Source organism: Agelaius phoeniceus, chromosome 3, assembly GCF_051311805.1.
Source record: "Agelaius phoeniceus isolate bAgePho1 chromosome 3, bAgePho1.hap1, whole genome shotgun sequence".
Lineage (NCBI taxonomy): Eukaryota > Metazoa > Chordata > Aves > Passeriformes > Icteridae > Agelaius > Agelaius phoeniceus.
This window is the reverse complement of record NC_135267.1, coordinates 90,606,690-90,634,501: the sequence shown is the minus strand read 5'-3', so window position 1 is coordinate 90,634,501 and position 27,812 is coordinate 90,606,690. Positions and strand designations below refer to the sequence as shown.

General features: G+C 37.3%; 1 protein-coding gene across 1 annotated transcript in view; it reads right to left on the bottom strand.

Annotated features, from left to right (window-relative positions):
* The window catches only part of LRPPRC (leucine rich pentatricopeptide repeat containing), an 87,876-nt gene extending 62,393 nt beyond the window's left edge, over nucleotides 1-25,483 (bottom strand). Inside the window, exons 1-13 of the mRNA XM_054629254.2 lie at nucleotides 25,278-25,483; nucleotides 15,182-15,384; nucleotides 12,858-12,980; nucleotides 12,088-12,209; nucleotides 11,940-11,998; nucleotides 11,290-11,376; nucleotides 10,679-10,805; nucleotides 9,519-9,663; nucleotides 8,524-8,666; nucleotides 8,133-8,238; nucleotides 7,945-8,052; nucleotides 2,056-2,174; nucleotides 1,343-1,436 (exon numbers count right to left, since the gene is read on the bottom strand). Coding sequence (XP_054485229.2) covers nucleotides 1,343-1,436; nucleotides 2,056-2,174; nucleotides 7,945-8,052; nucleotides 8,133-8,238; nucleotides 8,524-8,666; nucleotides 9,519-9,663; nucleotides 10,679-10,805; nucleotides 11,290-11,376; nucleotides 11,940-11,998; nucleotides 12,088-12,209; nucleotides 12,858-12,980; nucleotides 15,182-15,384; nucleotides 25,278-25,468 — 1,627 coding nt within the window. The 5' untranslated portion in view covers nucleotides 25,469-25,483. The remainder of the gene's footprint in view (nucleotides 1-1,342; nucleotides 1,437-2,055; nucleotides 2,175-7,944; nucleotides 8,053-8,132; nucleotides 8,239-8,523; nucleotides 8,667-9,518; nucleotides 9,664-10,678; nucleotides 10,806-11,289; nucleotides 11,377-11,939; nucleotides 11,999-12,087; nucleotides 12,210-12,857; nucleotides 12,981-15,181; nucleotides 15,385-25,277) is intronic.
* Nucleotides 25,484-27,812: the final 2,329 nt, after the last annotated feature.

Genomic DNA, 27,812 nt, shown 5'->3' with positions numbered 1-27,812 from the left:
AATTTTGTGACAGTAAGACAGAATTCAACTTACTCTATGTGCCTGTATCATACTTTTGATATATACATTTACCATATACCAGGCATACAAGCATTTGTGTCTTACAACATATTAAAGCCAGCCTGTTTCAGTTAACCAGAATGAAAGGAGCGGTCTAAATTTTCATGGAGAAAAAAATCCCCCAAACTATTTCACATTCCAGAAGAGATTTCATTGTTGTTAATAAACAGTCCTCCTTTGAAAAAAAAAAAAAATCAAAGTTTCTTTTTAGGTACTTAAATTTTATGGGTCAATGGCTGCGTTCATGCTTTTTGGGTTTTTTTGTAATAAAACCAAACAAAATGTAAGGTGAATCTTGAGGATTCGCTAATTGATAACTCTCCAAATACCAAAATCAAATCACTGATTAGTAACTACTAAATTTTCTCATCTGTAACACAACAGCTTCCCAGAGTCATGGTATATAGACTATTTATTTCTCTATTTGTTAAATAAAACAGTTAAAGACAACCACAGCAAGCAACTGCTTAAGCTTTTCCCTGAGACTGGGACAAATAAAACTGTTGTTTAGAAAGAGATTTTCCTGTATCAGATTTAGCCCAAGTTTAGGTATTTTATTAATGTATCAGTATACTAGGAATATAAAAACTATTTCTTTAAATTTTGAAGAGAATCTCATTCTTACTTAACCAAGCCAATTATCCCATCCCTACATTCAGTCAATGACACAAATTAACATTTGCAAGCACTGAGCCTCAGAACAGTCTTTGAAAAAACCTCTTAAACATGCTACAATTCAATGCCTAATTAACCAATCACATTTATACACAACTTCCATGACCAAAAGATCAGCAGAACACCCTCAGGTTAATGTCAGTGACCATCAGATCTTTAAAGCTGGTTCTTTTATGAGTAACTCTGCAGCACTTCAGAGCTGTATCGTTCCTCGTTTTCTATAGTCACTGATGCTGCAAACAAAAGCAATCTCAGCACCAACCACCTCACAGGCCTTGTGAAAAACAAACTCTTTGCTTAAGCTTTCTAAGTACAAGAGTGTCACATTCCTATCACAATCACAGTAAAGCTGCTATTTGCAAATAACTTGTATACAAATCTTATGGTCAGGTTCAATACCAAAGAAGAATTAAACTATGATTTATGGTTCAGAACTGGTAGTTTCAATCTGACAAGTCATCATAGAAGACTTCACATGATAAGCACTTTGCTCAAGTTCCCCACATACGTTGAAATCTCACATATTAATACAAGTAAATCTCTCAGCCTACAACCAATCCAAACTATCATCAAGTACACAACAACAAGCAACATGAAAAATACTCACGTATAGAAAGAACTTTGTCCAGTTTCCCCTGAAGTGCTTCACTTCTTAGTTCTGCTACATAGAGCCCAGCACTTTCAAACAGGCAGCCATTTTCCTAGAGAAAAAGCAATCAACCATGGAACTTTACACAGACAAGACCTTCTGATACTTCATATTTTTAAACATTTCCTTCCCAAAAGTAGCTGTTGAGAACACAGAAGGTGATCTACAGATCTACAGAAGCCTATACGGTGGCCAAATGAGTTGCTACTGATCAAATTTTTTTTTGTATTGAAATCAACTGCAAGAGAAAAAGTTATGAAAGGCAGAAAGACTGACACTTAGATTTGGTCTCCAATTTTTAATTCTTTGCTTAAGAATTGAGTAAAAAAAAAAAAAACCTATTCACCAAAAACAACTGTAGTACTTCCAGTCCCCAGCAAGAAAAAAGGGCATTCATTTGCTTTTCTACTTCAGGAAACAAAAAGCTACTAGGTCTGGAGGAAAAATACTTTGGTTAGTTCTGAAGAAGAAAAAGTAAAGCAGCAGGAGGGAGACATGACAAACAAACCATCAGTGCAACAACTGTTTGAAAAATATTCTAAATATTCTGAACAGGCTTCACCATACCAGGTTCATGTTTGGAGCACTACTGGGATCTAAAGTCCTCACAGAGAACATAATATAAGAAACCATGTAACAGCCATTTTTACGAATTTTACATGTAAACTCACCTTCAGCTGGGCATGGGCAGTTTCAGTATCGGCAAAGTTTTTAAAAACATAGTCTGTATAGGTTTCTGCATCAAGGTCCACTCCCAATTTGTGCATCACTTTGAGGACCTCAAAGATACCTATCAAGGCAAAATTAATAAGGCTAAGCATTCAGAAAAATGAAAACTTGAGAATCAACATGTAAAAATAAATGTTGCTTTAAAAAAAAAGGCTCAACTTCCCTCCCTGAAATTGCCATGAAAAATCCTGCATTTCTATTTTAGGTGTTAATAGAATTCTTAACTGTGAAACTTAAAATAGATTCACAAAACTTTGTATTCTGTGCCGTACTATAAAAACCATGAAAGTTCAGTTTGGAAATTGTTATTATACAAAGTTATTTTCTAACACAGCAAATATGAGTTACTCATGCTTGCACAACATCATATAGAGCTATGTATCAAAATGTCCATATTATTGTGCATAAAAAACAAATCTGAAATTTGATATAAAGTACATAAACTCAAGATACAAACACATTCTTCAACACATCATACATTCTTAGTTTTGTTTCCAGTATCCAACTCTGATTAGTGTTAGTATTCAGGAGTTTTCTCTGGACTTGTTTAAAAGTAGTAACATGCTTGTAATCAAACTGGTTGATTACAACACATCAGCTTCAAACTGGAAAGTCAGAAAAAGGAGTCTCCGAAGCCCAGTGAAGCTACATTTGTAACTTTTACAGGGTTCACATCATGTCACACAACTACACTGTGTATCACTTCTATAGAGTCACATTTGAATTCACCAGACACCAATATTAATAGTCCAGCAAGTAGAGTGTAGATATATGTCATTCTTTTTAATTGCTTACAATCTTCTGATTTGTATAAACTTCTTACAGTAACCTTAGCTACCAAATTCTGAACTCCTGTCAAAACCAATACAGGTACAATAATTTTTTGCTGGTCTAAAAAGGATTTGTCAGTTGCTGCAGGACACCAGTACCAAACAGCATATGTTTTTTTCAACTTGCATTTCATACTTATTACTTTAAAAATGTCCAAAGTCCCTGTCTTTGCCCTGGAGTGCCACCTATGGAAAAGTGACACTTCCATGAATATTTTATGCAGTGCACTATGGTGCAAATAATCAAATGTGAATTCCCTTTGAGCACTTGAAAATACATGCAGGCAAGTCACACTAGATTAAAGTCGCATCATCTGTTCGAGTTTGCCTTAAACAAAACTCTGATTTTGGACCAGAATCTGCAAAAATATGAATAAAGAATTAATTACACTAAGTCTTTCTTCATACCTTTCAAATTTTGACAGCTAGTTTCTATTTCATGTTTTCAACATGCAGAAAATACATTAAGTCCTCTCATGCTGAAACCTTTTCAAAAATAGCTGTAACACTAAAAAGTAGTTTGAAGACCAAGAACTAGATCCCACAATGAATAAGGTGCACTCAAGAGGCTTGAGCTCCAACTTGTATGCAGAAGAGTGCAGAAAACAGGTTTGTTAAGCATCCCCACTCCCTAGCAGACAGACTAGGGCACATTTCCTGAGCAGCAAAAGGCAGGTGTGAGAAACAAAACACCAGCACAACAGCAAGATGCAGATACCACAACCATACTGCACCAGAGTAATTGCACAGCCAAAGTAATCACAAACTTTAAATGAAAATATGTGCAGCAGCATTTTTTTTAAGGTGGCTGATGTACAATTTTTGGGAGGACAGAAGATTAATGAAACCAACATAGAGTTCTACAGTTTTGCATACATTTTCTATCTCACCAAAAGCAGCACTACTTTATAGTCAAATAAACATCTTCCACAATACTAAGCAATCAAACATTTCCATTTCAGTTAAAAAGACTTGAGCATGATGTACATGGACTTCTATAAATTCTCTGCTGCTCATACTGGAAAGCACACTGACTTCTTCTCTCCTTCCCAACCAAAAAAAAAAAACAGACTAAAAAAGAAAGGCACAAAAGTGCCTTTCATGCAGAACACTGGTCTCACAAACTTTTTTGAGAACACCCCCCCAAATATACATGTATATTGATTTAGAAATTATTCACATGTAGAGAATATGTTCACATGTATTGTGGGCATTATCAAACATACATGAAAATAGAGAGCCAAAAATCATAAAATGATACAATATTTGCTAACAGTCCACTCACAACCCAAAGGATTGCCTTGCACACCCCACTCGGGAGACCACTGATCCAGAAGACTGGGCATGACTAAAACCCCCAGTAAAGTCTTTTGGTCATCTCCCTGCTTGATCGAGAACAGGCTTTTTGAGGTTTTAGGCTGACATATGTAAGTACACAGGAGCTGAGTATACAAAATCAAATAACTGAGTAGAAAGAAGGCAGAAATAGAAAACAAAATGAAGTCAAAGAATTCCTTTTTGTCAATACTGGAAACAGCACTCAAGCACCACAATGAACAGATTCCAAACTCAAATCAGTGTATTGAAGAACAAATATAACAGACTAATATGAGGTGCTCATAATACTTATGTGGAAGAACAGCTTCTCAAAAACTGCAAAGTGAGGCTTGCATTTCATCTACCATTCATCTCCTAAAGTTCTCACAGTTAAGTCATGTCTACTCCCTAAAGCAGTCCCATGAGAACAGAAGGAATTTCTCAGGTGGCTATGTATGGCTCCACATGAGCAAGGGAAGATAAATTTGGCTTTAAGCAGTTTTCTGAGGAAACAAAAAACCAAAACCTCAGGTCAAAAAGGAAGGTCACATTCAGGAAAGTATAGGATTTAATGTATTTTTGCTGTGCAGGTAGTTTCAGATCCACTCAGAACATTCTTTGCCAGAAGAGTCTGTCTATAAAACAGGATTTCAAGCAGTAACTTTGTGAAATCACCACCCTTATTCCCTTCTGGACCCAGACTCTATTTTCCAAAGTAAAAACTGAATTGCAATTCACTAACCATGGGTTTTTGTATGTAACAATAGTTTATACAATAGTTCAACAACAGTAGAACCCAAAAGCAAAATACAGACTTGTAAGAAGAGGTTTTAAAAATAGCATGATCATTCAACAGCAAGGGGAAGCTATAAAATATTCAGGAATATGCCTAAATTGAAGATTTCTGCTTACTTACACTTCTACTTACTTACACTACAGATTTTAGTGCATAATCTGATACAAAATGACTCTCAGTGCCAGTAACAGTTTCAGATCCACTGCATATTGATCTTTTCAACTGGGCAAGCACTTTTCATTCCTAAAAGCCTAATACTAAGGAAATAAGTATTTCTCAACTCATGTAACAGATGCACATAAAGGCAATGCCCCACCTGAAACTATTTGCCTGTGTAAAACGACTGAAAAGGACTGTTTGCTATTTCAGAGTGGTTAAGGTATATTTAAAAATGGCCTTATTTAGTTTCAAACCTCCTAGCCACTTCACTGCTACTTTTCTTTCAAACACAATTCCATAATACAGAAATTACAGAATTTTCTTTGTTATCCAGTGTCAGATTTTGCTGTAATAAACATTAGAGAAACATGTAATTAAACACTGCTATTTGTTATTTAATTGATTGGGTCACACTATATGTACTGATCCAGATGTTTGTACAATGAAGTTCTAGATAACTTGTTGCTTTTATTCCATTTATTTGAATTACTTAGTCCAGTCTACATCCTATCATATTTTTAATAGCTTTTCCTCCAAGTTCTCTTCCATTACCAGCCTTGCCTAGAGCAAGACACAAAACTACACACACTAGGCTGGGCATTACTACTTTGTTGAGAAATTAATTACCTTATTTTTGGTATGAGATGTGATACTGTGTCTATACTCCTGTTCATATTGGTTTTTACTCCTAGAAAGCACCATTCTATTAATTTACTACCTGCTGTCATCCTTAGGCTGTCACTGCAGCAATGACTGTTTGCTCTATTATTTCTGTGAAACAATTGCAAGGTGGATGAGGTTTTTTCCCCCTATTTACCTTTCTTCAAGTGTAGTGGTTGTATTTTTAGATAGTGGAACTTATTTATTCTTTTTTTTTATTATTAACTCAGAAAAAAAAAATAAAAGTAAGCTTACATAAGGGAAGAAGACAACTTGTTTCACTATTCATGAAGAATAGTTACACTGGTTCTTCACTACAGAAGCAACTGAGCAGGGATCTTCTTACCTAATATATTTAAAGAATTGAAAAATCACCGACTTGTGTAGGAATGTACTGTGCTTCCACTTGACAATATCAACTTGGATAGTGAGTACCAGGCTACAAAACTGAGTTTGCAAATTCACAGCATTATCTTACAGCCATACAGAAGTACATGTATGCAATGCCATTGCAGACAGAAAAACAAAGGCTCTACAGAAAATGGCAAAAATGCTGGAATTGAGGGATCCTTTATCAGTTTTCTTCTCAATTTGCTTACATGACCTCCAGCAGCAACTACAGTTTCCAAAGCACAGTTGATTTCTACAGCAGGGAGTCCAAATTAAGGCAACCTCTGATCTTGACAAAGACCAAAAGAAGTATGAAAACCTAAGTTTCTCTTGACACTCAAATATTGCTTTAATTTTGGGAACCAAGTCTAAATCTAAAAATACTTCCAACATCTCTCAGAATTGTGTCAGTGAGGTGAAATTTTTCATGGAGTAGAAGAAAGCAGCTTTCTTCAGCAGACAGCATCCACACAGGGAAGTATGGTACTGATTTATTTCCATTTACTTATTTTTGGCAACTTATTTTACTTATTTTTTTCAAGTAAGTCACAAAGGACCCAACTAAAACAACATTGCCAGACTTTTAAAATATCATAGAACTTTCAAGGATTTGAAAACCTGGGAGAAGATAAACCTGGGCAGTAGTCTAGCAGGAACAGAGCCTAAGGAGTTAATAAAAACTGAATATTGTTTTCACAAAGGCTTTTTGAAAAAGACTTGAGACATTTTTATAGCCAGAAACAATTAGGGAATACTTGTTTCAGCATTTCTTCCAAACTGGAATGTGACTGTATATTTAAGATAAAATTGCGATATGGAAGAGTCTGCTAAAAGCACTTTTTTTTTGTTTGTGCATTTTGTTTGTCACCCAGTGTCACACTAACAACTCTGCATCTCATTCTAAAGCACATTATACTGTGAGATAAGATGAAAAAGACAGTTTTTTGTTTCCCCAAGGGGGAAGTACTTCTGTTAAAAGCATCTTTTTACAATACCATTCTTTCTGAATTACCAATAACGCAAACCAAAGAATTAGATACTGTACTATAAAATTTAATATTTTTTCAATTCTTATTCATATCCTGTAGACATCCCCATGTGTAACAGGGGAAAGTATGCTAAATGCTTCAACCTACTTAAGAATCCCAAAGATTGAGCATTTTTGTACTTCAATCAGTATGCTGTCAGGTCAGGCTCACACATTCAGCAATGTAAGTTCTCCTGCAGTTTTTATGATTCTAACAAAACTCACGTTTGGTTCATCTGGCAAATAGTAAGAAGCTGGCTTGAATAAAGGACTGGGTTTGCAGTCCAAGAGAGCTATAATAACATAACCTTACTTTTAAATTCTTCACTTGGATTGCAGTTTCTTCAAGAGTAAACTGTAAATAGTAATGAGCAACATAGAGTATGCTGGAATGCACAAAGAATGTGAAGAGTTAAAAAGATAACTAAACACTCTCTCACATCTTTCTATGTCAAGTGTGACTTGAAATTTGTAGAACTGCATCACAATCAAGCAAGAAAGGAGGTTTTAAAAAAGTCTTTCTGAAGGAAAAATTGTTTGAAATGAGGACATACAGCAAGGGCTTTGTTACATTTCTGATGAATCTCATAGCAGTAGGATTTGTGCACTAGATATGCAATAATGCCAGGGGAGCATTTTTCAGACAACTCACCTTTAAGATTATTCTCTTTCTGGTATGCAACTAGCAGTGGCCAGCAATAGTGAGGTCTGAGTGGCAAGCCTTCCTCCTTCATCATCTTCATCACATCAATGGCCAAGGCTGAAAACATTAATCAAATAATTAAACAGTGATCAGGTACTCTAAATGAGCACAGGTAAAATAACTAAAAAGCAGAGTACCTGATCTGTTGGCCTCCAAAGCACATCGCAAGATAAATGGTAATGGCGCCGAGTGCATCTTTGCTTCTTTTAACTCCTCACAGAACTGCTTCAGCTTGTTCACAGGCTGCAAACAATTTCAAAAATTAATTTAAGGTATTTATCAATTTCTCAAACTGCTAAGAATGTCAGATTCTTCTAATGTTTAGAAAATGGATATTACATAAGTAAAACAGGATTCCTTTGTGAATTTCAATTTACTATACAAGTTGATACAAAATAATAAAACGCTTGTTTTGCTCTTGAAGAACTGTGCAACAACTCACCATCTGCAATCTTCACAGCTGCATTAAACTAAATAAATATACTATTATTATTAGATTAAGAAAAAAAGTATTACTATTCTGCTTACCAGATTTCTATTTACACAATGTTGCAAGAAGAAGCTACCTTGGTCCATATCTTCACGTGATAAATGACTTAAAGACTTCAAGATGCTGAAGCTGATATCTTCAAAGCCATGAGTTATCAGAGTCAAACACAGGTTCATTACATCTGGCAAATGAAAAACAGAGAACAATATTAATACATTAATAAAGTGCACAAAACTTTTTCACCTTAAGCTACTAAAATTAGCCAAAGCTAGAAAAGTAAATGTTTTACAAGTACCATTAACATACTTTTAAATAAGATTCACAATCCAAATCTGAGACTACCCTTTCCAGAATTATTCATATTTATCAATGAAATTCACTTTTCTCATAAGAAGACTAGGCCAAAAATTACAGAAGTATCACCCCTGCAGCATGACAGAAGGATAAGGAAAAAAGAAACTAATTCCTAGACATGTCAAAAAAAAAAAAAAGCATCAAGTATTATTAGTTATCAATCAGATTAAACATACTGGGATCCATAAGCAACTTAAAAGGTAGGTAATAAAAAACTGTATTCAGTATTTACTATCCCTTTTTTATGGCAGTCTTGAAGAGCTCTCACAACAGGAATCTTAACAGCAGTGTTAAGAAAGCACTCCACACTTGCTGCCTTCTTATAAAAGCTTAATTCATCTTAGAATTTTTTTTTTAAATGACAGATTAATTTTGCAAATTATTAAAGCTGTTTCATATTTAGATTTTATGAAATACAATCTAAACCACAAAAGCACACAAATTAATCCACAAACTGGATTATGGATTATTATTATTTTGCCATTATTAATGGCAAAAATATTCCTTTCCCTCAAGTATTCCCTCAAGAGAAAACTACAAAATTACGTATTTTTGGAAAAAGAAGGAAAAAACCAGCAACAACATAAACAAACAAACAAAAACCAAACCAAAACAAAAAATAAGCAAAAAAAGAAAAAAGTGTTCTCTCTCCACTCTGCTGTGGGAACCAAGAACATACCTGGAATTAATTCCCTTTCAAATCTTATACGTCCTTTAATATCTTCGATGTGCTGTGGATATCCAGCCTTGGCAAGGCTAAAAATCACCTGCATCAAAATCCTGTCCATAAGGTACCCTTCAGTCTTCTCAACCTGCTCTAGAGTCTGTAAAACCAAAATAAATTTAACTTGAATCAACCCCAAAGTGACTCAAAACAGAATACTTTTTAAATCAAAACAAAACAAGCATAAAAACCTGGTTTTTTTTCTTTTTTAAAATCCACAGATTTAGATAATGGAACATGGTAGAGAAAAAAAATATGCAAGAAGCATTAAGAGAGACTCAAATACCTTTAGACTGTGAAAAGAAAAAGGTACACCTAAAAGGGATACAGCATATAGTTTCTTTCTAGTATCTAATAATATATGAAAACACTAGAGGTATTCTCATTGTGAGATGACTTTCAAGAGAAATTACTTTGTAAAGGGAAGAAGGACTAATCCAACATTTTGTCACTGTTTGGAAGAATATTAGTTGATGAGTACAAGAAAATTGTTTCCAATATCTTCTTCCTTGATTTGGTCCTCTACATCTGATTAAACTCCTGAAACAACTTAAGAAAACTGGTTTGATCTTTTCTCATTTCTTCATGAGTATTTCTTTGATTTAAAAAAAAAGTGAGAGAATACTTGAAAAAAATCAGCTACATAAAGGGCTGTAAGAAAGCCTCACCTTACAAATACCTAAGGCTGTTTGTATGAATTCTCAAAAAAGAATTCATTTTTACTGGAAAGATCCTGTGATTTCAATGGCCAAAGAATGGCACAATGGGAACAGAATAAGCAAGGTTTACTTTTTGTTTTCATAAATAAATACATAGATATCCCACATGCACTGTCTTTAAAAAAACCCCTAAATTATTAAATCACTCACTGACAAATCTATCTTCCCAGAGTGAAATGCCACCATCAAAAGACAAATATTTTTCAGAAATTGTGACACTGCTTTCAGTTAAATCAGCTATTTAATTGCAATAAAAAAATTTTGATAATTACTTCCAAGTAGGAGGAAACCAATTATAAAAGTTTTTCTCATTTCTCCAGCCGGGACAGAAAGCATTCCAAAGTTATATTGAACAAAAGATCAAACAAGTTGTATTTAAATTCAAATTGGCAATACCTTTTTGATGCTATCGGCATCACCCTTTTCAGCATACACATTCAGCAGTGATAAATAGGTGTCTGGACCTGGTTCAACACCAGCCATCCTCATCACTGAAAGGATGTTTTCTGCACTTTTCATATCTCTGAAAGAATTCAAAGCAAGACCTTCAGTAGATTTAATCATAATGATGTTTATTGCGACTTGTACATTTCCTCACTAAATTAATTAGAATTGGAAGCAAAGACTGCAACAAGCTTAGAGAAACTTATTTTAACTAAGCAAATCCTGAAAGGTGAAAGTGCAAATCTTTTTAATAATTGTATTACTTAAAATACTCTTTCAACTTTAATAGATGATAAAGTTCAGAACTAAGTGCAGCAAATTTCTTCTCAAACACTACAAAAGGACAGTAATTTATCTTGAAATACAAGATTTTCAGACACAAGAAAAAATCTACTTCCTTTGTTAAATAGCTTTTTTGCTTCATAAATATAGACAGTCTTCTACACGTTATTATTCAAAACCACCACACTATTCTGCAGCATGTAATTTTTTCTGTACAGTAACACTTTATATTTTAGTAAAGCTAACAGTAAACAAAAGGAATAAAACGTATTAAACATTACCCCGATCTTGCATGTCCTTTCAAAAGACTACTGAATACTGCCTCAGTGATGGGGAGATCTTTGCTCTTCATAAATCCAAGAATCTTACTGAAAAAAAAAAAGTATTTGCCACTTTGGAACATGCAGACACTAAGGTGGGGCTGGGTTCTTTTTATTTTTATCTTCCTTTTACTTATTTCTCATGCCCCTCAATCACACTGTTACAGCTTAACCTTACTAAAATTGTTAAGAGATACCCGGCAAGCCCTGTGTAAGAACAACAACAACCAGAATTATTACTATTTGCTCCTTAGCCCACTTTATTCTCAAATGCCTTTGCCAGTAGCCATTTTCTTACAAAGGCAGTAAGCCTTCATAACCTCACACTTTTGCATGATGGCTCTAGAAATGACAAAAACAAGCTATTTTCTGAGCAATGTGAATACACTTGATTTGAACACACTGGTCTATCACTTATTTTTATTTCGTTTGTGTAGGTTTTGGCAGTCTCCAGGAAATTGCTCTTCATCGCTTGGTTAAAATATATAAAACCCTTCTTTGCTTTGCTCTATTTCTATGAATTACACAGAAATCAGTTTTAACATCAGTGGTAGGGAATATGAGAAACAGATTTTGTGGAAATCCCTTTAAACATAAATGCAAAAGAATACCTTGCTCCTTCAATGTCACCCTCATTGCAATAAGCAGCAATCAACCTTTGGTATGTAACCTATAGAAAACAAAATGGGGAAGTTAATTATTTCCATTCAATAAATGGAGCCTGCTATTAAGAATGAAGATCTTTAAAAGGGCACCTACTCGATTGGGCTGCACATTAGCTTCCTCCATCCTGGCCAAGAATTCTGTCGGAGAAAACTTGTGCTCATTCTGAAGATACACTTTAAGCAAAGCATTGTAATGACTCGTATCATACACAGCACCTAAGGAAATATTTCAGCCACAGTCAATGTAGATTCTCTAAATTCAACACAGTTTCATAGCTTTCTCAGGTAATTAATTTCATGTCAATTTTATTCTGTATGAACTTAGGAGACAGTCATTTTATTCACCTTTGAAGCATCAGACATTTATTTAACAGCTCTGGTGTTTATAAAAGGCTAAAACATAGCGAGCACAGTAACAGCTGTATTTATTTTACAGATTTGACAATGTTACTATCAAAAAAGCATTTACCTATGCATTATCTATACATAAATGACTCACTCACAATAAAAATATCTGATAAAATTGCTGGTAGCACTAGGAATACTTAGCCTATCAAATATATAGGTAGCATCTAACAGAAAGTAAACTCAATAATAAAAATCAAGCAGAAGTCCAATTTAAGCATCTTTAAAAAAATCTTTAGATTTCAGAATTTTAGATTAACACCCCTAGATGTCACTATAACCCCCAGAATTAGAAACAGGTCTCTCACCTGAATAATAAAATCCACTGTTCATTCGGTAGTAAGTACAACCTGTTATAACCTAACATTTAAATACCATTAAAATAAATTGTGTCTCATTACAAAGAAAGCAACTAAAGCACAGAGCTGTTCTTGCAAGAAGGACTAACAGACAACATACCAAGTTCTTTCATCTTGTCCCATATCATATGGGCCAGTTCTGTTCTTTCAGATGACAATACCTCTGGTAAGACAGCACCACAACTTTGTAACAAAAGCAAGATGTGGTTACTCCCTGGACACCCTGCAAATGGAACAAAACCACAAATTAATTAATAAATAATTATGCATTCAATATCAGAAATAAGATTTGAGACTGATCTACTAAATATTTAAGCATTTCCTATAAAACAGAATTCTCTCCAAGACTGAAGATTTTAAATGAACAGGATACCGAAATGATTAAACAACAGCACTACTGTGCACTACCCTAAAAAGATTCATGACAAAACATGCCATTTAGTACAGTAATGAGCTTAGCTGAGCAGAAATTGTCAGAAGACAACACAAAACTCCTAAACTTAGATTATCTAATACTTTCAACTTCCCAGCTCAGGTTCCTGAGATAATTTCATAGTAACAGGGACATGACTCATAAATTTCTAAAACATCAAAATGCTTCATACCAATTCCATATAATTCCACAACTGGTAGTCAGAGACACTTCTACACATAAACTTCCATTTCCAGTTCTGCCTAGGCTTAATACATAACAAATGAGAAAATTTACACCTAGAGAATAGTGAACTGTAAGATTATCTGCCTTTTCTGACTTCTGTACGAGTCACAGAATGTCAAAAAAGTTAACTATAAACTCATCTTTCTTGTACTTCACTACTATTCCTGAGGCAAAGGCAGAACTGCAGAATCTATCACAGATGACCCAATCAGCTGATTATTTTCTCTATCCCACCTTTAGATACAAACCCAGCAATTTAAAGTAAAAATGAGAGTTTCTTTAAAAGCAACATGCTGTCAAGTATGATCACCAATTCATAACTGACCAGCTTTTAAATCCCTGCACATAATTACTTCATGCAATGAAAATCCCAACACATCTTCAGTTTCATAGTACCTTGAAAGGGAAAAGAAAATCAAAAACTTTTGGCAGTGTGAGCATGGAGAGATGCACATTGAGATCTACTGTGAACACCTTTCTCAGGTATTTTTTGTGTTGTAATTAGAAATGGAAAAATAATACAAGCAGGCAGAAATCAACACTAACTTTCCACACTTTTGCTAAACTAGTTTCATTCTTAATTAATAAACAAGGACTAAATTTTTTCATATGGTAACATTTGCCATTTATTTTAATAGCACCTTAGCTAAATCATTTGTGAGGTTCTATGCTTTTATTTTTAAATACAATTCCAAAGCCAAAGGAATACCCTGTAAGAGATTAAGATTTTTTTTTTTGTTAGTATGACTTAGAAACTGTGGAACTAGTCAAGGTTCATGAAGAACTACTTGCAGAGAGGTTTAGAGACACAAAATTCTTCCCAACCCAAGTTCCCAAATTAGAGGTTTACATGGAAAAAACAACAAAGCAGTCAGAACCAGAAAGGACATCCCAAGCAAAAAAGAAAAAACTACATTCAACAGAAAGAGCATGACTCGAAGGTTCAGCCTTTAAACAGTAAAATGGAAAGCTTTTAAAAGCACAATGCCAGCTAGACAAGACATTACAGTATAGAGTAACACACAGCAAAGTTTAAAACTTTAACAAAACAATACATGCTGCCATTGATAAATATTGGCAGCAGTACTTAGCATGCATTTTCTTTAAATACCTCCAATGACTCATCCTAACTGGTACCAAACCTCAGCAATTGTGGCAGCTGGTCTGCAAAATACTAATGTAGTCTGCATATTTTAGCCAAAGAGGTACTGAATCTATCAGAATGGACAATGCCTCAGCTATTTGGTTTTCTTTTATTGAAAAAAACCAAAGCTTTCTTGTCATGAACAGAGCTACCTGGGAACATGGAAACTTGTGGATCACCTCCACATTTCCCTGTTGTAATTCCATTTAAGACAAATAACATCTTAAGGGCAGCATGGTTCATTACAAACACTTGAAAAATACACACTGCAAAGGAGACACGTATGATCCCTTCTCAGATAGCAAAACACAGTTATATGAGGAAAGTGCATTACCAGATTAAAAGTTGACAATAAGCAAGGCAATATAACATACCTTAAAGGCACACCTTTGTAAGACTTATAAATTCTTAAAGACACAAAAAACCCCAAACTTGAATAAGCTAACACGAGCATTCAAAGCAAAATAATATCTCCAAAGCAGTTAAGGGCTGTCCATTAACATATACAGCAGATCAAACAACACTCAAAGACAAAATACAGATCAGAACACTCAGTTCATTTCCTTGGTTAGACAGCAGCCTGAAATTCAGCTTAATTTTGTTTTAATTGGAAGCAACTTACCTGCATTGCTTATTTCCTGGAAGATTTTTAGTAGAAGAGTTTTAGGGATGCGGCCAGTTTTTCTGACAGAGTTATCCACTTTATTTAACGCCCAGTCAAACTGCCAGGTCCGTCTGGTTCGAACTTCTGAGACTGCTTCTTCTTTAACGCTTCCATCCTCTTGAGGTGCAAGTGTAAGGAACCTGATTTGGCTCATAGCATTTCTGCTTGAACAGAAACAAACAAAAAAATAAAGATTACAATTCTGTGAGTCATTTTGGATCTAAACTAGTCACATAATGTCAAAAAGATAATGCACTGCTTGCTGATGAACAGTCTCAAAAACATTCCATTTTAAAATAAACAAATATAAGTGATTCGTTTCAGTCTCTTTCTACTTTAAAAGTCAATCATACATTTTCTCACAGTGACATGTTTCTCTGAAATTTTCAGTTAGTTTCACCTCATGAATTAAATGGTTCAAATAATATTCCCACAAAAATAAAACTTAAGTCATCCAAGTACTATAAAAAGTCTATTGTCCCATTACAGCTACTCACTAAAGCTCTCACAAGGTTTTGAAAAATCTCAAGAACAGTAACAGACAGATCTTCCAGAACACAGTAAATCAAGGTAGCAAATCATACTTTCCTTGTCAATTAAAATGCACAAGAACTAATGCAGAGGCTGGTGTGTTAGACAACAATGGCGTGGACACCAACAGGGTCATTCCACATTTTACAGAATTGACAACAACCAGCATGAAGCATCCACCCATTCTGCCATGGAAACCAGACATCAACAGCACATTTGTTTAAACATTTATTTTCTCAAAATAAAATATGACAAAAAGACACGTAACAAGAAAGTGATCTTATTTCCATCAAAGCAATTTTTAAAAGCTTGCCTTTTATTTTTTTAAAAGAACAAACTAATATACATAATAAAAAAAATTGAATATGTGCCACACCAAGGTTATGAACAGCCTGTGCAGGTGAAATTATCATTACACACAAGCATTTCAGGAAGTCTGTTCTCAACTGTGCTTGCAACTGCATAAAATAAAACTGATTATTCTCCTCCAGAATCCTATACAAAAAAAAGGGTGGCAAAAACAAGATTCAGCAACTTCTGAAATTGCTCTCCCTCATCTCTGGCTCTTCAGATAACTCTTCAGCTAAATTTTTCTAAGCTTTCTAGACTAGTTTAAAAGAACCCCAAACCCCCAAGTTTGTACTCCCTGCTGTTACAGGTGCTACAGAGTAATGGCTGCACATTTTGTGAAATGGCAGCCTAAAAGCCAGGAGTGCTGACATTCTCTACAAAACCATTTCCTGCCCCTGCAGCTTTTTCCCAGGTCTATCTGCTGGCTGCTTTCTCACCCAACAGTCATCCTTTAAGGCCCAAGGAGACAGGTCCAGTGGAGGAGAAAAGCTTGAAAGCTTGCTGGTAGCAATTGCATGTTTCAGAAGCACTGGCAGCAAGCTGCTAAATGGCACAGAAATCATCACTGGGGTACAAAATACAGACTGGTGGTTTACATCTGGTTGCCTCTTGTGAGCAGAAAGTAGCCCAAAAGACCAACTTTTTCCTTGCTCTTTGAAATCTTGATTTGGTAACTCAGCAGGCCATAAATTCTAGAAATAGCCTGAAGCAGAATCTCTTTCCTAATGGAGCCATGACAACAGTTTAATAGATGATATTTGATTTTTAAAAAATCCTTCAATAATGAAGAACATCACTATTATTTGGCATTATCTTTTTCAAGGACATGATTTTTACATTCCCCTATATTCTAAAGTTTCCTCCTGAAAATATTCCAGAGCCCAGCTAACTATCTACATGGTATTTCACTAGGGAAAGGATAAGGAAGAAAGAATTGAAGAAGGGAAGAAAGACTGACGAAAAAGGACAGATTCCCTCCTCCAGTCTCAGTTCCATTTCCTGACAGATGCAAGTTCCCACCAATCCCTTTGGGCTAGCTCTCATTTTGTTTAGATCCCTCTGTGAGCTTATTTCACTCACTAAACAAGCACAATATCAATTTATCGACTTCTACAAAAAAGTAGAATTACTGTTGTGTCAGCTTAGAGAGGAAACAGCTCATGATGTCCACAACCCACCAGAATTAACAAGGAATAAAAAAGAAACTGAGAAAGAAAAAGTACCTAAAATCAGAGAAACTAGAAATAAAAACAATCAAAAAAGGAAAAAAGCTCTGAAACACTACTTTTCATGGTAAGCACCTTGTCAGATTAACAACAAACTTTTTTGTTGCTACTAGTTATGTCATGTCTCACTAAAAGTATTCCCAAGGGTGTCATTTTCCCCAGTTCTTTCCCTCTTTTTCTTCTTCTCCTTCTATTACCTCCTATAACCTGACACAGGGTACTTTTGGAAAACAGAAGTCATCAGACTAATTAGTATAAAATCCAGTAGCACAAGGCAAGAATAACAGTAAGATACTAAATTTTAACTCCTCCAGGATTTAACAAGCAAGTGAAATGCCTAGAACTTAAATAACTCCTTATAACACATGAATAGCAATACTCAACTTTGAGCTAGCCAGTGGATAGCTAGAAGAATGAAATTGTAATGAATGCAAGTTCTTTATCAATTTCTTAAAGATATAAATTAAAAAAGAAAATTGTATCATTCACTCTTATATACCTATTAAAAGAGCTACTTGAGAGCTTTCCAGAATACTTCCAGAAAGGTGAGAAAAATGCTCTGGAAGCTATAGCAACACAGGGCTGTATTTGGAACACAGAAATTTAAACTTTAACTTCCATTAACAATCAAAGCACAAGTGGACACAACTCTTGCGCTTCAGATTAGAATTTAAATGCTTTTCCCTGTAAAAACCTGCTAATGTTTTATAGTATTTTTCAAATTATTGAACAGTATCTTATGACATACAGCATACTTCTAACCATAAACAAATAGGTATCTAAGTTCTTAAGTCCTGCACTGTTTTAAGAAAGCTATCTCTGTAAGAGTTTCTTGTCGGAAGTCACAAATATTTAAAAACTTGCACAGCACCATCAGATGAAGTGTAAAGATAAAAACAGTATGTGCATGCTCAACATAAGCTGGTTAACAGCACAAGACTCTAAAGTTTCATTTGCTAGTAAACTCTCCTGCTTAGCATTTAGCACCATGCTATTTATAACATCAGTATCAATTGCTACAGTTGCACACTGTAAAACACTACACACTTATATGAAAGTGTTATTTTTATACAGTAACTTCACCTTCTGAAAGGTGAGCAGAATTGAGCATTTCTTCAGCAGGCCTTCAGCATTTGAATGAATTACACCTTTAGCACTAAGGTGCTGTGTAATGTTAAGCCAATCCCATAATAAGAATTTGTTAAAAATAACTATGGCTTCAAAAGCTGAATGATGCTGCAGCATCTACTGTTTTGAATCTGGTATGAAGCACTACAAATCAACTAAGAACTCAAAATTTAAAACTACAACAACAAGAAAACAAAAAACAAACAAACAAACAATCCCCCAAAACACCAAAAAAGAGTTCACTATTTTATAAGATGAAAGATTGAGCAGACCAGAAAGTCAGCTTTCAAAAAAAGACACAAACATAACAAATTAAGGGACACAACATTAGGTTTGATTTCAGGCAAATGGCAGGAGAACACAGTAGGCAACCTCCCTACGAAACACAGAAAGAAACTAACAAAACAATGCAGTTATCCATACATCAGGAATCTTTAATTTTCAGAAGTTGAAAAACAACATCCAATTAAGACAAATAGAAAAAAAGCAAGGATAAAAATCAAGAAGTCCATGTTAACTATTTTTCTCAGGAAGTGACCTAAAAAGGCAGCAAGAAAGGTTGCTAAATTTAATAAAGATGATTTTAGAAATTACCTCTTCACAGGGAAAAAAATGACAGCTCATACACTGTTTGGCTTTCAAGAAACGTTAATTGCAACCATCTGTAAATTTTAACTATCACTACTAATTTTAACAAGGAGATGGGGGCGTAGGTGAGAATACGGAAGAATGACTCAAATAATTCCTGAAAACATTAAGATATATTGAAGGAAAATTACTGGATCTTACTCAAACTCCGGTCCTTTGAATTTACTCTGAAAAATCCATGGAAGTTGTGGGAAAAACAGAAGCCTAACCAAAAAAAAAAATTAATTGATGTACAGGCTTTTGGCACCGCTTTACCTGACAACCTGCTCATAAGCAAAGCAAGGAGATACAATGTACTTCTAGTATGGGTGCAGTAGTTGTGCAAAGAAAATTTTAAATCCATACACAAAATTAAAACGTGGTTCCTTGCAGAACTGGGAATATTGTGGGGGAGTCAAACTGAAGCTATCTCCTGGCCCAACTAGGAAAGGACTGGCACAATCCATGTGCAATAATGGCTTCAATACAGAACACAAGAAGTTGTATGTTTTGGACAAAACACAAAATTCAACATGGGGTACAACTTGCTAAGCATGGCAGCCCAGAGGGTACTGAAAATGAGGCATTGCTAAGCATGAAACATCACATCACAAAAAGACTTCAAATTCTCAGCTCCTAAACACAGGAACATAGCTAAAATACAGATGATCTCTTCATCATGGTGTGTTTATTCAGGAAAAAAACCCAAGCATAAAAGACCTAAAGGACTTGTCTATCCCATCTCACTCTCCAAACACATAAGCAACTGAACCTAATCCATCAGGAATCACACAACCAATACTAATGGTTGTAATATTAATCAGAGCGAAATACTTGAATAGGATACTTCAGTCAAGCTTTCTCATTTGGAAGCTTCTAAAGCAAGATTAGGAGTGGGGGAAAAAAATCTATCATCCATGACCTTGATATTTCTGATCCTGTCTCAGTACTAGATGTTTGATTACAGAGTTTTATGATGTAATTATATTTTATTATTTTAATTCAGACTTTTTTCAGACTTAAATGCTATTCTACACAACAAAACATATACTTCCCTAAGAGCTGCAATGAGCACCAAGTATTTACTTTCATCTGTTACCTAGATGGCATTTTAAGACTTCCTCTATGTGAAACACTTTATTTACAAGCACATAAAGCTGCACAGTAAATTTCAGATCTGTTTGAATGAGCAATGTGGTTCTTCCCCAAAACATGTAATTTCTCTCCACTTCAGAACTGGGAGAAGCTCGAAAGGATATATTGAGCCCTATGAAGCAATCTCTCTCCAACTCCCACAACCACAGGATTAGAAGTAGCCTTCAGATTTTGGAGCCTTTATGTCATTTTCAGCTTTGTCTCTACAACTGCAGCCCTCACCTACACAGGAAAGGTTACCTGTGCAATTGTGATCCCAAAACAAGTGGAAACTCCACTTCCAGTTTAGCTTACAACACTGGCAAAGCAGCTGAAGATCAACTCACAAAAACTGATGCAGAGATGAAGTGTGCATGGAGAAATTTGTATCAACTCTGAAAAACTGATGCAGAGATGAAGAGTGCATGGAGAAATTTTTATCAACCAGTAAAATTCTTCTATTTACAAGGGTTTAAGTAGGAATCCCAGTGCTGTACCCACATACTTATGTCTTCCACACTGCCAGAGCAGACTTAAGGCAGTGCCTTTAATTTCCTATAGGAACATATCTTACACACCAGTCTGAGAAAAAAAAGTCCCATCTTTCCCAAAACCCAAAAAGTAGGTGATGTTCATGTTTCCCCTTGCAGCAGCAGAAGGGTTGCAGTCCGTTGACCAATTCCAAACATTTTTTAAAAATTATATTTATATATTTAGCTATATATTTATTCAGACATTATTTATATATTTGTACAAATATATGAAGATAACTATATGTTTAATTATAAATATTAGATATTTGCCTCCCTTTATCAGAGCCACAATAAGGTGGCTGTGATATAGCCAAATAGATGCTGTGCTTTTTCTATGGAAAGTATTGAATATTTTGTTCCTTCTAAACTAAACAGGCAAAACCTGCATGAAATAGTTCTCAAAATAAAGTCATCATTGAAGCAGAATAATGGCAAACTTAAGTGAGTTAGAATTCATTAGTGTACATAACAGCACTCGAGATCAAAGACTAAATTCAGTAAACATAACACTAAATTTACCACCTGAGATCCCAGCATGATTCACGTGACTGTTAAAGCAGTATTTGTGCTGTTAGCCATGATCAGCTACACAAAAAGGCCACAATGTTCAGGCCACCATATAGTTGTTTCAATGAGATATAGCAGGATCTTACCAGAGAGAAAAATTAATGTCTTTCCATGTAGATTGACAAACTTTGTGTTTCTTGGAGAATATCTAAAAAATTCCCAAAGCGATTCACAAAAAGTAAAAGAGAAAACCTTTGCTTTGTACTGCACTTAGGATCTTAGGAAAAAGCTCATCACTGAAAAGGGTGTCAAGCACTGGAACAGGGTGCCCAGGGAACTGTCAGTCACCTTCCCTGGAGTGTTCAAAAGACAGGTGGGTGAGGTACTTGGGGACGTGGCTTAGTGGTGAAGTTGCCAGTGTCAGCCAACTGTTGGACTCGATAATCTTACAGATCTTTCCCAGCCTTAACACCTCTAAGATTCTGTGATTTCTTGGGAAGTATCTAGGCATTTTATATCCATCACTAAAACACTTAACTGCAACAGCACAGCTTGTGCAACTTTATTACAACCAAGTATTATGAAAAGCAAGTCTACTCTATGCCTCCTCTGCATTTGAAGACCCTTCCTTCTATCATTTTGCTAATGTAATTAAGCATTCAGTTCTACGTTTCTGTCCACTGGTAATGGGTTGCTGAGTATATAGGGAATAGCCAAAAAGAACTTGTTTGCAGCTAATCTAAAACAAATTAAAAAATGAAAATGCACTATTCACTAAGCCATGAATCATTTGGGTCTTTAATTTATGACTTAATCGAATCCATCTCCCCAGTCTGAAACCTTTTTTAGAAAGATATTCACTCTCCCATCTTACCAACATGATTGAAACACAGCACAATGAATCAAAAGGCAAAAGTTCTTACTAGCACCTTCTGTGCTGGTTTTGCCCGCGGTAATTTTCTTCAAAGTAGCAAGTATGGGGCTGTCTTTTGGATTTTTGCTGAGTTCAGTTTTGAAAACAGAGACAAACTTGTGAGCAGAGTCCTGGCAGGACCTTTGGGCCTGTAGAGAGAAAAGCCCACACTGGAGCAGGTTTGCTAGCTTGATTTCATTTTGTTATTGTATTGATTCTCCTTGATTTTCCTCTTCAGCTACACTTCCATGATCTCTAAGCTTTAGGAGCCTAACTGTTCTCCTTGCCTGATTTAGAGCCAGGTGGCCAGCAACAGGAGGGTGGCCAGCAACAGGAGGGTGTCAGAAGAATGGAGCCAAGACCCTATTTCTGAGCACTAACTTTCCCACAGCAGAAAGCTGCAACATCAAACCATAAGATCACCTACAGTATGTAGAATAGAGTCCCCCCAAAATATCCCGATGCCAACTCAAAAATCTACTCTAAACACTTGTCAGTGGAGAAGTTTGTTACACCATTCTTGACATTCAGATACTAACGGCAAATGTGGGCATTTTTGACCCTAGGGAAGCTTTTTTAAGTTCCAGTAAGCCATTTGTACCACGTACATCAGCACACTGCTGAACTCTGCTCCTGCAGATCTGAAGTTTCTTGTATTGGTCTGCTGAAGTTTATCTGCAATGAAATTGCATGGCAGGAGAGTGATGATGTAGCTCAAGTTATTTGAGATTTCATAGCAGAAGTGGTCAAGTGAAAGAGTAAATTTGTCTTAAATCTGACTTGCTATGAAATGCTTCTCAACCATTAGAACATGCATCTGCTATCCTAACTCATTTTTCAAAGAATCTTAGATTAAAAATCAAAGCAATCATGATGCTTTGATAAAACCTCAGCCTGAATGTGATGCTTGCTCTTTCACAACTCTAAAGAAGTTCACAGATTTGCAACTTTTCTGTAACCATTATTGTAATGGTAGTCACAGACTTGCCTCTGAACTGACTTTATTATCTTCAATGCTAAAGTGACTATACCAAGCACATGAAAAACAGTTATTTACACAATTCTTGCAAAATGCTAGATTATTCCTGTTTATTTATTTAATCTTAAAACTGAGTGTGTCTTTCTCTACTATTCCAAATAGACTGCATTTCATTCTCAAAATAATCTTGAGACCTGAACAGCAAGTACAGTAAGAACAAATGTTTCCATATGCCAGTCTAGTTCTTCAAAGGAGGTCCAGTTCCAGAAATTAAGGCTTAAGTAAAAAAAAAAAAAAAATTACCTTTACTTTACACTTTGACTCTAGATCATCACTTGTGCACTAGGATGCTTCAACACACAGTACTGTGACAGGGAGATTTTAAGTGAAAACTTATCTTAGGAATGAAATTACTGGACAAGAGTAATGTACAAAAAGTTTCAAAAGAGTTTTCAGCATGATCACTGAACTATCCCACATATGACCAAATTGATATCTGAAATTAAGTATAATTTGGTGTAAGAAAAACATGTTAGGAGGAAAACAACCAATAAACCAAACCTTAGCTGTAAGAACCAAAATATCATCACATAAAGCACTTCTAAAGTTCTTTCTAGAAATAGAAAAAGTTAGTCCTAAAAAAAGTTAGTCATAAAAAGTTAGTCCTTCAACAAGTCACACATGAATTTCAGTGAATATTATTTCTTGCAACAAATTTAGGGAATTAAGCTTCCAGTTCAGTAAAACAAAAATTAGTTACTAGGAAGAAGAAAGGTTTATTGATAATTTGCAGATAATTAAATGTGCGGTTCTGTTGCCAACCATAAATCAGATATTCCTGGTCCTTCCTGAACTGGTCTACTCCATCTTTCACACCAACTTTAGCATGTGTTGGCATCTGATACACATCAGTGATTAAAGACCACAGAAAATCATCTTTTTTTAAGTAAGATTTTGGCCAGGCTACTAATAAAAGAGCCCCAAAGTAAGACTAATAAGCACTAAAAGTAGGGAAATGAGCAACGATGTCCTTATTTTGACAGTGAGACTTCCCTCTAGGAGTTCTCCATTTCTGATTCTTGTCTTTTCCCATCCCTTCTTCTGAAGAGGCTCTGGAACTCACCAAGTCCTTTGCAGAACATATTTATCTACTTAGAACAGATAACAATAGAACACTGTTATAGTTTTTTACCAGGAATTAAGCTATATTTACTTAGAGAGAAATATAACATGACACAAGAGACAGAACAACTAGGGTAGCAGTAAGTCCTTATATCAGCTCATAAATCTGTAGGTGTCTGAAGTTGTGTTAATGAAGGTTTGTGTCTCTAAGCTTCCTGAAGGGCACCAACCATGCTTCCTGCAGGGCACCAACCACGTGTAAGTGCTGTCAAACGTGCAGCAGGGATGCACACAGGTAGGACAGGCTGTTTTCCACCCTACCTGCGTGACAGAAGGGAGAGAACACCATGGCAAAGAAATTTCGCCGTGCCTCCTCACAGGAGACACAGCAGAGTCTGAGGGCACGAAGAAGAAGCCCAGATTCCAACTGTGCAGGTACCCAGTCAGTCACAGAATCACTGACTCACTTAGGTTGCAAAAGACCTCCAAGATCATCAAGTCTGATCTGTGAGCGATCGCCACCTTGTCAGCTATAACCAGAACACCAAGTGCCACGTCTAGTCGTTTCTTGAACGCCTCAAGGGACAGTAACTCCGCTCCACCACTACTTATCTCCTCTAGTCTTCCCTTCTTCCTCGAAGCCCCCTCCCCTCGGCGTGTGCCCCCCACAGCCGTATCCCCCCCCCACGGCCGTGTCCCCCCGCGGTCAGGTCTTTGCTGGGAGCCCAGCGCGGCGGGAAGCGCGGCCAGCCCAGGCCGCTCAGCCTGAGGGCAGCGGGGCTCCTGCGCGGCCTTTGCCCTGCGCTCACCGGGTGGCCGCGCACACGCGGTGAGGCCGCCGGGCCGGCCTGGGCCGAGCGCTGCCTCAGAGCCCCCGGGGCAGCCACGGCGGGCGGCGCCGCAGGGCCCGGCAGCATGGCCGGCAGTGCCCTTGGGCGTGCGGAGAGCAGCCTCAGCCGGCCCCGCCAACCCTACCAGGCAGCGCGGCAGCGCGAGGACTCACCTAGCGGGGCCGGGCGGTGGGGCGGGGACGGCGGGCGAGCGGAGGAGCGGTGGAAGCAGCGGCGGGAGGCGAGGGCGCAGCGCCCGGAGGCGCCCGGCGGAGCTCAGCAGCGCGGCCATGACCGCCCGCAGCACGTGAGTCGCGCGCCGGCGCTGCGCCGCCGTCAGCCCCACGTGACGGGGGCGAACCATCCGCTCAGGGGGGAGGCGCTGAGCGCGGCCTTAGAAAAGGCCCGCTCAGGCGCCAGCGCGCTGCTAATTTCCACCCCGTGCCGCCGATGGGCCGTTCCACGCAGGCCCGGGTTGGGCCGCCCGGCAGCCAACCGGGAGCGGCCCCGGCGGAAGGCGGGCGCGCGGGAGGAAGTGGCGGGAAGCGCCGGGTTTCCCGGCGGGCGCTCCTGCGAGCTCTTCTATGTCGGTCCGCGGGCCCTGCTGGCCCTGCCGCGCACTCCCGGGAGCTCTTCCCTGGCCTGCTGGCCCTGCCCGCCCGGCTCTCTCCGTGGGCAGTCCCGGGATCTCTTCCGTGCCCGTCCCCTCCCTGGCCTGCTGGCCCTGCCCGCCCGGCTCTCCCGCCTGCCCAACCAAGTACTGCTTCCCTGCAGCCCGGCGGTGGCCGCCGCTTCTTCGCTGCCCGTAATGGTTCCAGACCCTACCGAAAGCGTAGCGGGCCGGCGTGTACGCCAGGGGAGCCATGGGGAGCTGGGCTGGGAAAGCTGCTGGTCGCTATCAGCCTTTCCACCGAAATGTTATCATTGCCTGTGTTAAAAATGCGTATTTTATGATTGGATTTTCGCAGATATTAAAATGAATATTATGTGTGTTAGAAAGTAATGCTGTATTAATTCTCTTAAGTAGTGTGTTAAATATAGTTTTAGGTTATAAAAATTGTTAAAATAGAAACTATGCTATGTAGGCTACTTTTTTTAAAGAAAGGACTTGCAGCGAGGTAACAGCCACAGGACACCTAAATCTTTCAGAGAAAGAGAATTTAGTGCCCTCTTGTCAGAGGAAACGAACTTCTTTCTGCCTCGAAGGCCCTGTTAGGATTCCAAGGAAGAAGCTGACGATGACCAGACAGAATCCTGTGTTTAAATGGAATTTATGCATCATGTATGAGATGTATGAATATGCAAGAGGCTATTGTTTATAAGGGTTAATCCTTTCTTAACGGGCATCCTTTTTTTTCAGGCTTGTGCTACACAGAAAAAGGTACCTGGACATCTGTAACTCTTTGTTTCTATTGTCTCATATTGTCCTAATTCAAATTGTCCAAATTATTATTACTCTAATTGTATTACTATTTTTATAACCATTTTATTACTATTAAGTTTTTAAAATTTTAAAAACAAGTGATTGGCGTTTTTCACGCCTGGGAGTTGCAGGCAGAGCGAAGAATGTCATTAAACCGAATATCAGTAGTAAATCTGCCTGAGATCGCATGTATTTACTGAGATGCCACCTGAATTGATGCTTAATTTTAGCATCCAAGTTAACCTGGTTGCTGTGACATAAAACATTAACAGAGATATCTAGAAATTAAATGCATATTTTCATGCAAAACTCACGTCATTTTTGCTGTAACTTGCAAATAGTTACTCTAAAGGCAGATCAGCTATGACCAGCCTTTTCCAATTACACTTTACTTGGAAAGACTTGTCTCATCATCAAGATGCAAAATGCTCAGTTTTTAAATGTTATGTACACTCATTTTATTATTTATCAAAGTCATGGATGCTCAACATTGCTCACTGAGGAATGACTTGTGGCTTGTAAGACACTATTTGCAATGTTCCTGCTTATCCTGGCTTCTGCTGTATCAGTGTTACAGCATTTCATGGAATACAGAGTTCAGTCTTGAGAGGAAAGCTAATGTCCTTACAAATAATTTAGGTGAAGCTATGTGTGTTAACATCTTTGAAATGAGTTTTTAATGTCTCTACTAACTTTGGACAGTAGGTTTGTTGTAGAGCCCAGACAGCTTGGCTCCTGAAACAGACAAGGGTCTGCACAAGCCTGAACTTTTGAATTTTGGGGTAAAACAGTAGGTTCAAAGGGAGAATACATGGCGGGTGGTTTGGGAAGGCTGTACCTTCCTAGTACCTCAGCCAGTTGGGAAAGGAAGAGGGCAACATGCAGCTGGGAGTTAGGATAAAAGGAGGCTGTGCCCTCCGAAACCTCGAGAGAGGAAACCCCGTGGTAGAGCCCCTGAGAGCTCACTTTAGTGAAACAATTAAAAAGTGCCCACATTGTTTACAATAAGGACCAGAAATGATACAGCAAAGGACTGTATCTAGATTTCAAAGACCTGTCTGCTAAGAAAGGCGGGAACCACCCTTGGAATGGAGAATTCACCCCCTTCCCTTCAAATTTTTATAACTTTGAAATTAAGGGGCTTACAGGCAGAGGAATCACAGTTCTTTCCTAGTCTGTGTATGTACAACAAGGCAGATAAACAACAAACAAAGCAGCCAGCCCAATGAATCGCCTCCTGCCCATCAAGTGCTCTGCCCTGCCGTGCAGTTCCGGCCACGGCCGG